We start from the raw sequence: 11787 nt of genomic DNA, 5'->3' as shown, positions 1-11787 counted from the left end.
ATGGACTGAATATATTTTCCTAGAGCAGCAGGAACTGAAGTCTCTCCAGGCTTCTGAGGTTCTGCAGCTGATTTCACACTCCAGGCTCAGTACCAGCAAGGGTGAGGCTTCAACGATGTTTTGATCTTACACCATCAAATTCACAAAAAGCCAGAAAACAGAATAAACCAGCAGTCAGCGGTCCGTTTAAGCAGTCAGTATCAGCAGTCAGGTCTGGCCACTTGAAACTGATCAGAGGATCAGCGGGCGTCAGGGGTCCTGCAGGTGACCACAGAGAAGGTAAGACCACGTTTCACCTTGCTGTACATGGTGCTGCTGCTGAGGATACTGTGGATTCAGACTGGAGCTGTTTATGATCGTGTTCATTTAATGTAACTAATTAATTGTAGGCATGTAAATAATTAGCAAGCTTATCAAATGTAACTAATTCGTTTTTGCATCTCATTATGGTAATGACAGTAAATATGACTGATAATGGGCTGTGTGTGTGTGTGTGTGTGTGTGTGTGTGTGTGTGTGTGTGTGTGTGTGTGTGTGTGTGTGTGTGTGTGTGTGTGTGTGTGTGTGTGTGTGTGTTGGAGCATGGGAGTTACAATAGTAAAGGCTCAACTAGTTCTTTCAAAGTTTTCTTCTCTGACAGCCCAGACTATAGAACTGGTCAATTCAGAAAACAGCTGTTGTCCAGCCAGAAGCATGAACAGCGCTATCAGAGACAGAAAGAGACACAGAGAAAAACTTGTTAATTCTTTCAAAGCCACTTTTTAAATTTTATTTTTTGAGATATATAATAAAACCAGGCTAAGGCAGACTGACACTGTGAGATGTTGCCTCAGAACCTATTATGTATAATGTTGACGATTTTAGGTTGCCTTTGCTCAATCAACACCTCTCCTGGCTGTAAACAAGAGCAGTACTGAACATTCAGGTTTCTTTAACTTACCAATAGTCTATCCTAATGCCTTACCAATAATATATAATTTATGACTAATTTAACACTAAAGATGACTAACCAAGCAGACCCAGTCCAAAGAACTGAACTTTGTCTTTCTTTCTTGTTAATCTAGGAAAAAGGTTTTCTTTACATTCTCACCACAACCTCTAATAACTGGCACCTTCTGTTCCTGGATTCCTCATAAAGAACACGTAGAGATCCACCACTTCCTATTCCATCTGGGATTTCACCTGTTCTATATTCTGCCCGTTACAAGGCCGACATTACAGTTTTCATGCATTTATTGATTTGATGAATGTTAATGAATACATTACCTTAATTTGCATACCATTTAACATAAATAACCCCCCCCCCCCGGGTATTTATCTGCAAATGTAAAAATGTCTAGGTTTTAAATACTTTAATTACTATTACCATAAGAAAACTGACTTCATTTAAAACTTAATTATACTATTAATTATATCATTCTTATGAGTATTATAAACTGCTACAATAAAACCTGCGAATTAAAAAAATACATTGGGGCTGAAACCCCAGGACATTAAACAAGTGGGCCCACTTTAATGGACAAAAGGCACGAGCGCATGCTTAGCCTACTAGACAGTTTTTTAACTGAAGAGGGCGCCAGAAGTGTTGTTAGTGCTACTGACAACAGAAGCGCCAGCGAAACGTACGTAATTTAAAATGTGGTGATGTCATGAGCCTTGTGTGTTGTACTGGTTTTACCTGAGCAGTTGATTTGACCAACATGTCAAATTATATGTTATATATTATCAAACGTCATTAATACTTTGCCACATACATAGACGATCCACGGGATGATATTAATTAGAGGACAATGTTAATCACAGGATAATGTTAATGTCACGTAGGGCAACGCCCCCTCTCGTAGCTGTCACTCTGGGTTCCCTCGTGTCTGTGTTCTTGCCCGTTTGTCCCGCCCTGCTCGTTAGTTTTATGAATCCCTCGTTTGTTACCACGCCCCTGTGTCATTGTCATCACCTGTCCCTAGTTTAGTCTGTGTATAAAAGCCCCTGAGTCTCCCTTGTCCTTTGTCCGGTATTTTGTATTGATTCGTGATCGTGTCTGTTTCATCGCTGTTCTTTGTACCTGACCGTATTCCTGTTTCTCCTGTGTCCCGTGCTCCCTGTCTTTGTAATGCCCGTCTTTGCATGTTTCTCGGACTGCCCTCCTGTTATCGACCCTGCCTGGCTATCCGACGATGATTACGGTATTCCCCTGAATAAATCTCGCTCTTCTCAGCACTTGTGTCCGTCCTCTCGCTCCGTGGCGCGAGCCACGTTACATAATACCGGACCCATCAAGGACACAGCGAGAGAGCGAGACTCTGGTGAGTTCAAACACTGTGAATGGATGTCGGCTGGTTTAATCCGGTTCGACTCTCCGGTATTTCAGTGCGAACAAACTAGAGACAGGAATACCCCTGGCGCTGCGGGTACAAGGAAGTCTCGTCGCCGACCAAAGAAAGCGCAGTCTCTTTCTACTGGCTTTCGCGACGAGACTCCATCTGAGCGCTGTGTGTCTGCCCGGTTTTGCGAACACGACAGGGAAAAACCTCCTGTCGTGCGAGCAGCGGGCAGACGGTCTGAGCGCACAGACAAGTTTTCGCTTAACCCTCGGTTGACTCTCTCTGACCACCGTGAGCTCCCGGCGCCTCAAGGGAGGCGGAGCCGCAGCAGAGAGAGCAACCGAGGAGCTTGTGTGTCTGTGTGTTCTGCCAGGCTCACCCAGGACCCTGAGGAGGAGGACCCACCGCCTCTGACCCTGCCGGCTACTCCACATGACAACCCCAAGTATTTTTTGGGGGGGAGTACGAGCCACGTCAGTATGGCGGTCCCGCCCCCCGATGACGTCAGTGTGGCGGTCCCGCCCCCCGATGACGTCAGTATGGCGGTCCCGCCCCCCGATGACGTCAGTATGGCGGACACGCCCCCCGATGACGTCAGTATGGTGGCTCCGCCCCCCGAGGACGTCGGCTTGGCGGACACGCCCCCCGAGGACGTCGGCTTGGCGGCTCCGCCCCCCGAGGACGTCGGCTTGGCGGCTCCGCCCCCCGAGGACGTCGGCTTGGCGGCTCCGCCCCCCGAGGACGTCGGCTTGGCGTACACGCCCCCCGAGGACGTCAGTATGGCGGCTCCGCCCCCCGAGGACGTCGGCTTGGTGGCTCCGCCCCCCGAGTGCATCTCCTCACCTCAGGTTCCTGTCCCCGCTGCCCGTAGGCAGTTCGTGCCTGTTCCTGTCCCTGCTGCCCGTCGGCAGTCCGTGCCTGTTCCTGTCCCCGCGACCCAGGAGAGGTCGTCCACGCCGGTTCCTGTCCCCGCGACCCTGGAGAGGTCATCCACGCCGGTTCCTGTCCCCGCGACCCTGGAGAGGTCGTCCACGCCGGTTCCTGTCCCCGCTGCCCGTCGGCAGTCCACGCCGGTTCCTGTCCCCGCGACCCTGGAGGGGTCGTCCACGCCGGTTCCTGTCCCCGCTGCCCGTCAGCAGTCCACGCCGGTTCCTGTCCCTGCTGCCCGTCGGCAGTCCGTGCCTGTTCCTGTCCCCGCGACCCAGGAGAGGTCGTCCACGTCGGTTCCTGTCCCCGCTGCCCGTAGGCAGTCCGTGCCGGTTCCTGTCCCCGCGACCCAGGAGAGGTCGTTCACGCCGGTTCCTGTCCCCGCGACCCAGGAGAGGTCGTCCACGCCGGTTCCTGTCCCCGCGACCCAGGAGGGGTCGTCCACGCCGGTTCCTGTCCCCGCGACCCAGGAGGGGTCGTCCACGCCGGTTCCTGTCCCCGCGACCCAGGAGGGGTCGTCCACGCCGGTTCCTGTTCCCGCTGCCCGCCAGCGGACCCTGCCTGTTCCCGCTGCCCGCCAGCGGACCCTGCCTGTTCCCGCTGCCCGCCAGCGGACCCTGCCTGTTCCCGCTGCCCGCCAGCGGACCCTGCCTGTTCCCGCTGCCCGCCAGCGGACCCTGCCTGTGCCCGCTGCCCGCCGCCCGGCTCCGCCTGTGCCCGCTGCCCGCCGCCCGGCTCCGCCTGTGCCCGCTGCCCGCCGCCCGGCCGCGCCTGTGCCCGCTGCCCGCCGCCCGGCCGCGCCTGTGCCCGCTGCCCGCCGCCCGGCCGCGCCTGTGCCCGCTGCCCGCCGCCCGGCCGCGCCTGTGCCCGCTGCCCGCCGCCCGGCCGCGCCTGTGCCCCAAGAGACTGTGCTGCCCCCTGTTGGGCATGGACTTTGTGTTCCCCCTGCTCCGCCATGTACCTCCTATGTTCCGTTGCCCGTGTTCCCCTTGCTCCCTGGTCCCGTCCCTGGTTTTGTTTTGGTCCCTGTCCCCGTGGTTGTGTCTGTTCGTGTCCATGTTCCTGTTCCTGTGTCTGTTTCCTGTGGTGTCATCTCTGTCCCGGTCCCCGTGTCTGTTCCCCAAGTTGTTACCCACCTTGTTCCTGTCCCCGTCACCATCGTCCAAGCCGTGTTTGCCTCAGTGTTTACCTCTGCCCTGTCCCCTGGCCCCGCTCCAGTGTCTGTCCCCAGTCCTGTCCGGTCCAGTCCTGCTCCTGTGCCTCGCCCTGGCCCTGTCCTGCCCCCCTGTGTCCCGTGTCATGCCGTGTCCCGGCCCAGCTCTTGGCCTGTCTCCCTGTCTCCAGTCCCTGCCGTGTCCCAGGTCCCCCGTCCTATTTTGTCTGGTCCTGTCCCTCCGGTCTGTCCTGTGTCCGCTGTCCCTGTCCTGTCTGCCCTTGCGTGCCCCGGAGTGGCACGCTTTGAGGGGGGGTTCTGTCACGTAGGGCAACGCCCCCTCTCGTAGCTGTCACTCTGGGTTCCCTCGTGTCTGTGTTCTTGCCCGTTTGTCCCGCCCTGCTCGTTAGTTTTATGAATCCCTCGTTTGTTACCACGCCCCTGTGTCATTGTCATCACCTGTCCCTAGTTTAGTCTGTGTATAAAAGCCCCTGAGTCTCCCTTGTCCTTTGTCCGGTATTTTGTATTGATTCGTGATCGTGTCTGTTTCATCGCTGTTCTTTGTACCTGACCGTATTCCTGTTTCTCCTGTGTCCCGTGCTCCCTGTCTTTGTAATGCCCGTCTTTGCATGTTTCTCGGACTGCCCTCCTGTTATCGACCCTGCCTGGCTATCCGACGATGATTACGGTATTCCCCTGAATAAATCTCGCTCTTCTCAGCACTTGTGTCCGTCCTCTCGCTCCGTGGCGCGAGCCACGTTACAGTTAATCACAAAATAATGTTAATCACAGGATAATCCTAATCACAAGATAATCATTATCAGAGTGCCACAGACTGAAAAAATATCCTAAATAATTATAAATCATCTACTGTGACTCATAGACTTGTGGAGCTTTCGATTTCATTTTGTTTTGTTCATATGTGCCTTAGTTTGTCTTTGTTTTGATTTTAGAGCATACACTGAAAAAAGTTGAGTGTACATTTGTGTTTTTGCAACAGACCAACAATAGTAAAACCTGTTCCATCAGTGAAGAGAATGCTGATAGAATCACAGTATCCAGCTCAGAAGGGCAGATTATCTGTTGTGTACCTGCCTTACAAGTGCACGCCAGCTGGGTTAACAGTGACTTTCTGATGTACCCACCCTTTGACACATTGATCTAGTGACTAAGGTATGTGTGAAAATGTCTTTTTTAATTGCCCACCCTCTCTCCATCCCAAACCACTCCCCATGCGCACGCCCACAACTACACCTACATGTGTATGTACATGACAGGACACTCATGGCATCTAGGGTTCTTCCTGAAGTCGATGAGCTTCTCCGAAGCCGTTTAATCACTAACTGAAGCTGTTGAACTTGTCTGAGACAAGTTGTCTGAAAGAGGACATCCAGTGAGACGAGTAGTGTGATGAAACCGTAGACATAATGGTGAATAATGAAACGTCTGAACTTCCATTGAGGATGGTGTCTGCTGTGTGATGAATTGTGTAAATGTGAAACCACACCAGACTTTCATACTTTTTACATATTTATAATCTCACACCTCACTTGTGATGTTGCATCATTACAGATCACACAGTACAATATGCATAACTGGTGTCCTTGTGTGTGTGTGTGTGTGTGTGTGTGTGTTTGTGTGTGTTTGTGTGTGTGCGCGCGCGCGTGCGTGTGTGCCTGCCATCAGATTTGAATATTTTTAGCCCCAGTGTTATCTCATAGAAAACGCAAAGATAAAGCTAACGTTAATAAGCTTTAATAAGATTGCTGTAAGTAAATCATAATTGTATTATAACAGTTGTCATAATTAGTACATTACCAAATAACTGCATGTGGATTTTTGTGCACTGTACTTGGTGCGGTACATATAGTGTAGCGCAGCCTGCTGTGTTGGTATGTCCGACATTCTTTGAAAATACTTTGGGTATTTGCGGGTATTTCCATGACACCTGGTGATGTGAAGTTACTGATGAACTCATCTGTCAGGTGGTTATTCAGTTCAGTAGCACATTAGTTCAGTAACACATTAATGTTTGTCTTGAGGAAGTCTGTGAGAAGTTATGTACCCTTTTCTGACATTTATGCTCTTCTGAAAAAGACGTTAAAGCATGTAGAGACATGTTTTATCTCGGTGTGAGGGGAACTACACTACATGTGAGGGGAAGTCGTTTTCAAGGGGGAGTAATAATTCCACCGTGCTTATGAATTAAATTACTAACGTAGTATTTAATTTATTTTAAATTCTTTAAGACTTTGCTGGTAAATGAGAAAACGTGACCTGTAAATAAAGATTGTAACTTGATTGTGGAGTTTTCCCACCTCTTCTGTTTTTCCCAGCTGAATTAGCCCTGCCCATTTCCTTTCTCTTAGCTTTCTTTTTGCAGTGAAGTGAAGAATGAGTCAGATGGAAATATTTAAAAGTGCTCCACACTCTCATGGTACACAACATTTTCTGTTTGACCTTTCAATCTATTCGCGAGCGGTCCCGGCGTGATCAACAGGGAGCTACCGTCACACTTTGAAATACGACAAAGGAAGAGAAAATATGAGTGAGTATAAACAGTTTATGTCATGATCATGATCATAAGATGGCAAACTAGCAAAAACATATGTCTGAAAATGCAAACAGTGAAATTTAACAGTGCTATTCGCCGTTGTTCCCTGTAACGGAGTTCCTTGTACTTTTATTCATAGAGAAACACGGTCGCATTTGTGGGAGTCGTTGTCTTGGACCTATGCAATTCCTTTCAGAGCCGAAAGGACAGCTCGTTACGGTTTGCCAAGGAGGATGCCTTGCGTCAAGGGACACTTCATCCTCCAAACATGGGTTGGTTTTCCTCCTGCGTCCAGTTAAGCTGATGGAAAAAATTCGAATACGCATAGAAAACGGAGTATCGTCATGGGACGGGGCTCTCCGCATCGGTTTCACAAACAACCACCCAAACGGGAATCTGATACCGCCAACCGCTTTACCGGACATGCTGGATACACCGAGATGCTGTGTCGTGCCGGTTCCCGTTGAGGCATGCCTGCCCTGCGCGGAAATTGAGTTCTGGCTGAACTACGCAGCTTTGGTGCTGATACGTGAAGCGAATGGGAAGAAATACTGCATGAAGGCAAAAACGCTTAATCTAAACGAGCCGCTGTATGTTTTCTTGGATCTGTATGGAAACACGAGCGCAGTGCGTCTTCTAGGTAGGCATAATGTGCTAAAAAAGCTTGTTTATTATTCATTCTGCTAAAAGTCATGAAAAAATTCTAAACGTGTTTATATGACACTAAAAATGATAAAATGTCTAGAAAATGAAACAGTATTCGTTACATGTTTATTTTGCGCTCCAGGTTCGAGAAAGGGCGCGCGAACATCATGCCCTTCTTGTCCGCGCGACCCATTGCTTTTCAAAGGCCAGACTGACAGCGATGCAACAAAAGTTTCGGGTATGCCGTTATATCACTGTAAATTAGATTAAATTACGAAGTCATCAGCTACACAGCTGAACATGCACTGTGTTATATGTATATTTTATTGATCTCTTTCTTACTATTTCATATTCAGACACACAACGACTTCTTAGAGAAGGATCACTGTGGCAGGGCTGGTCTGCTCCATCCCATGTCATTTCACCACAGTCTACACAAGGACCAGATGCAACCAAATACACACAGACTCCAACCAACAGAAGCCCCCAAAACAGGAACCTTCAATCATTGAAGGTAACAACATCTGCTGTAGCCTACATTGTCACCAATGACAAATACGTTGCGACTCTGATGTGGTTATCATGTGATACCCAAGGGATACTGTGCAGTCTACTTTTTTATAGTTCACATATTAACAACCCACAGCACAAATGTGATTCTGAAGCAAGTATCCTCACTAAATCTTGTATTTCCACTGCTGACTTTAGGAGGAAATGGATGTTACCTTCCTGATAAGAAAGTTTCAGCGCCAACATCTCAGTTCCAGCAAGGTCCATATGATCATCTGGAGGAAACAACTCCTGAAGAGCACCATCCACGTCTTCTCCAACAGCAACTTCCCCTGGACGAAAACGCCTCACATTGAGTTTGTCGGTGAAGAGGCTTTTGACAATGGTGGCCCGACAAGGGAGTTTTTTAGGTATTAGTTTTACTCAAAAAAGCCCTTAGAAGTGTAATATAAACGTAACATTTAAAAATGTCACTGTTATTTAGTAATTTCTCATGCTTAAAGAACTTAGAATTAAGATGCCTCTTTCTCTTCTACTGCATTTGCTTCAGACTTCTGATGATTGAGGTGCAGAGCAGTCTGGGTATTTTTGAGGGGAGACCAGGACACTTATTCTTCACCTATGACCAGAGTGCTTTGCAGCATCACAAGTACAAGCAGGCCGGGAAACTGGTTGCTTGGTCTGTGGCTCACGGAGGACCCGGCCTGAAGGCTCTGGACCCTTGTCTGTACCAGCTCATGTGTGGTCAAGAGACCCAACTGACCGGCTTTGACTGGCGTCTCATACCAGATGCTGATGTCCAGGCAAAAGTACAAAAAGTAAACATCTTTTTGTTGGGTTTACCTATTTATCTGCTTGTCTTGGCCTGGGTATTGGCCATTGATTATTCATCAGGGTAATATTTGCAAGTGTCCCTACCTAACCAAATCTCCCATTGTCTAGATTTTGTCTTGCAAGACGAGCCAAGACCTTCGTGCCCTGCAAAGAGACCTAGGAGACTGGATCTGCGACTGTGGCTTTCCAGGCATTTATGGACCAAAGATTTCCATTCAAGACCTTCCTGACATTTACTCCTATGTCGTGAGGCACTACATTTACCTCAGGTATTCATAGGAGTGCATTATGCTTAATTTAAGAAAGCCATGCCCTGTTCTGTTCCCAAAGAATTAAGCTTTGGGACCGTGTTCCAGACCCACATAAAGCCTCCACATGGATTAAAAGCAATTTTCAATGGTGATTTCCCATTGGCCCTGCAATTTAGTTTGAATCTAGGCTCCACCCATAGCCAGCTTTACAGCTTTGTTCCAACCTTATTGTAACAAACCTAATCTCTTAGATTAACAAACCCTGCCAGAGCAGAAGTTATCCAACAGGAGTAACTGAGGCACTTGTTCAACAAGATAATCTGCTTTCAAAAAACAATTCTACAACCGTTAACAGAACATGACTTTACAATGTTATATTTTAAAGTAATTGTCATTCATTTTCAGAGTGTCCAATATGGTAGTTCAGTTCACGGAGGGCCTGAACTTGTGTGGAGGGCTCTGGGACACAGTGAAAGCAAACTGGATCGATTTCCTTCCCATTTTTACCAACATGAGTGAACCCATATCCAGAGCTACGTTCAGGGCTCTGTTCCAAATCAACTGGAGTAGGGAAGGGACCAAGTGCAGAGAGGAAGAAGAGGAGACTATCTATTACTGGGAGCTGGTGCTAAAAATGATTGAGGGTAAGGTCCATATTTGGTCCATGTCACATGGACATTTCTCTCATGCTTGTAACTGTGTGTATTAGATCTGAAATATGTGCTTTAAACAAACGTAACTTTCCCAACCTCTCCACAGATAAAGAAACAGAATTGTGTTTCCAAGAGCTGCTGGTTTTCATTACAGCAGCAGATGACGTTCCAGCCTTGGGATTCCCCCAGAAGCCCACCATCAACTTTTATCAGCCCGAGAGGCTGGGCCGCCGTTTACCATATGCCTCAACATGCATGATGGGACTGTTCCTCCCCAGGGCGGTCAAGGGTCAAGCAGAACTCAATGCAATGCTGCTCCAAGCTGTGAGAGACTCAGCCGGCTTCGGTAAAACGTAGGAATGTTAAATATTTAGTAAAGAGGAGGTCCACCCAAAAATCTAATATTTGTGCCAACGTTGTGTATTTGCTCAAGGAACTTGTCCATTCAACACAAACGGTCACATGCTAGCAAGAAGTAGCACAGCTCTCAGGCAGAAACCTCAGCCCTCTGGAGGACAGCACACCATTCACCACTGGGCATGCAGACACACAATCACCGATAGGCACTCAGATAACTTCATTATGCATGCAGAGACATGCATACGGTCACACACAGACGTCAGGAGAATTTGTAGGGACAGCCAATTCACCTCATTTTTACCTGCTTTTGGACTGTGAGAGGAAACCCACACAGACACAGGGGAGTTGAGCCCAAGACCCCAGTCCTGAGAAGCAATTGTTCTAACCACCAAGCCACCATCATTGCTGAGTTATGACTTTGACATCTGTTTACTGAAAGTTTAAAATAGCATGGCTACCTTAAAGAAGTCCCGGCACACTGGCAGGCCACAACATGACAGTCCAGCAGAAGAAGGTTAGCAGAAAGGCTGGAGATCTGGAATGACGGGGAGCAGACTAGTGCAAGTTATCTATTTTGTACATTTTATTTACTACTGCAATGTATATATATAAGATATGAAAGAATAAAGACAGAATACTTTATTTTATTAGATCTTCTTTTGGTCATTTATGCTTTCATCCTTTTTGCTTTGACCCTAAACATGTTAGTAGTTCCATTTATTACTTAACAAATTTGTATTTATGATTAACAACTGCTTATACTTTAAGTAGTTATCATTTCACTATTGTCATAGCAACACATTCCCTTTCAGTAAACAAATTATTAAAGAAACGATTCGGACAAGTATTGGGCAGGCAAACATGATTGTTTTTTCAGTTATATTACTGTAAGACACAGGCAAAGATTCTGGTAAACTGAAATTAATCCAAGGATTTAAGGGGAATACAGGGTTAGTGTGTTCTCTGTGAATCCCAGGAGCTTGTTCAGATCAGTAGCCCACATAACTGTATTTAAAAGGTAACATTTCCAAGTGAATATCTTCAAAATATGGTTCATGCACCTTATACCAAGCATATACCATTCAAGGATGCACGTGTTTTATTCTAATTCAGTCAGCGTGTGTAGGTGCCGTTCGAGGGTGAGCGTTAAAAGTTAGAGATTTAATTTACAGTTTTTGTCAGTCACTTTGGTACATTTATTGAATCATAGTGAAGATTTGAACAATTATAAGTGCATTTGTCAAAACAATCTATACAAACAGGACGACACAATGAATTACCAGCTTTTACCAAACATTTGCTCAAAATCCCTTGTTCATGTCCAGAAAGTAAGCATTTATGACAATGAACATGCTTTAACAAGGCTCTCTCCTTTTAACTATTTGGCGTATTATAATATAATTTTTTTAAAAGCATTCAAGTGCCTGTCCAAAATGAATCATGTCGCTAGCCTCGCGAGAATGTCAACCTGTAGTAGCCAGAGTGTCAGTTCTCGCGAGATTAGTGCTGACAGCGGGAAGAACAAACCTGAAAAACTAATCAGAGATGGATGAATGTAACGACAGAGAAGGTGTTCCTAC

The 11787-nt window shown here is 47.4% G+C and overlaps 1 protein-coding gene across 3 annotated transcripts; it reads left to right on the top strand.

The window, feature by feature from the left end:
* The first annotated feature begins 4091 nt into the window (after positions 1–4091).
* LOC143490355 (uncharacterized) lies at positions 4092–10854 on the top strand. 3 transcript variants are annotated; one of them, XM_076989051.1, is made up of 11 exons: positions 4092–5088; positions 5401–5573; positions 6770–6948; positions 7094–7594; positions 7742–7837; positions 7956–8113; positions 8308–8519; positions 8660–8927; positions 9052–9212; positions 9600–9838; positions 9954–10854. In XM_076989051.1, exons 3-11 carry the CDS (start codon positions 6945–6947, stop codon positions 10202–10204), a joined length of 1890 nt encoding a protein of 629 aa, XP_076845166.1. In that variant the 5' UTR covers positions 4092–5088; positions 5401–5573; positions 6770–6944; the 3' UTR covers positions 10205–10854. The 3 variants fall into 3 exon arrangements, with proteins under 3 accessions (XP_076845166.1, XP_076845165.1, XP_076845164.1); XM_076989050.1 differs by having other exon boundaries at positions 4092–5573; positions 6784–6948; XM_076989049.1 differs by having other exon boundaries at positions 4092–6948.
* Positions 10855–11787: the final 933 nt, after the last annotated feature.

This window comes from Brachyhypopomus gauderio, unplaced genomic scaffold (assembly GCF_052324685.1).
Source record: "Brachyhypopomus gauderio isolate BG-103 unplaced genomic scaffold, BGAUD_0.2 sc65, whole genome shotgun sequence".
Taxonomy (NCBI): Eukaryota; Metazoa; Chordata; class Actinopteri; order Gymnotiformes; family Hypopomidae; genus Brachyhypopomus; species Brachyhypopomus gauderio.
The sequence above is the reverse complement of the archived record's forward strand: the minus strand, read 5'-3'. Positions and strand labels throughout refer to the sequence as shown.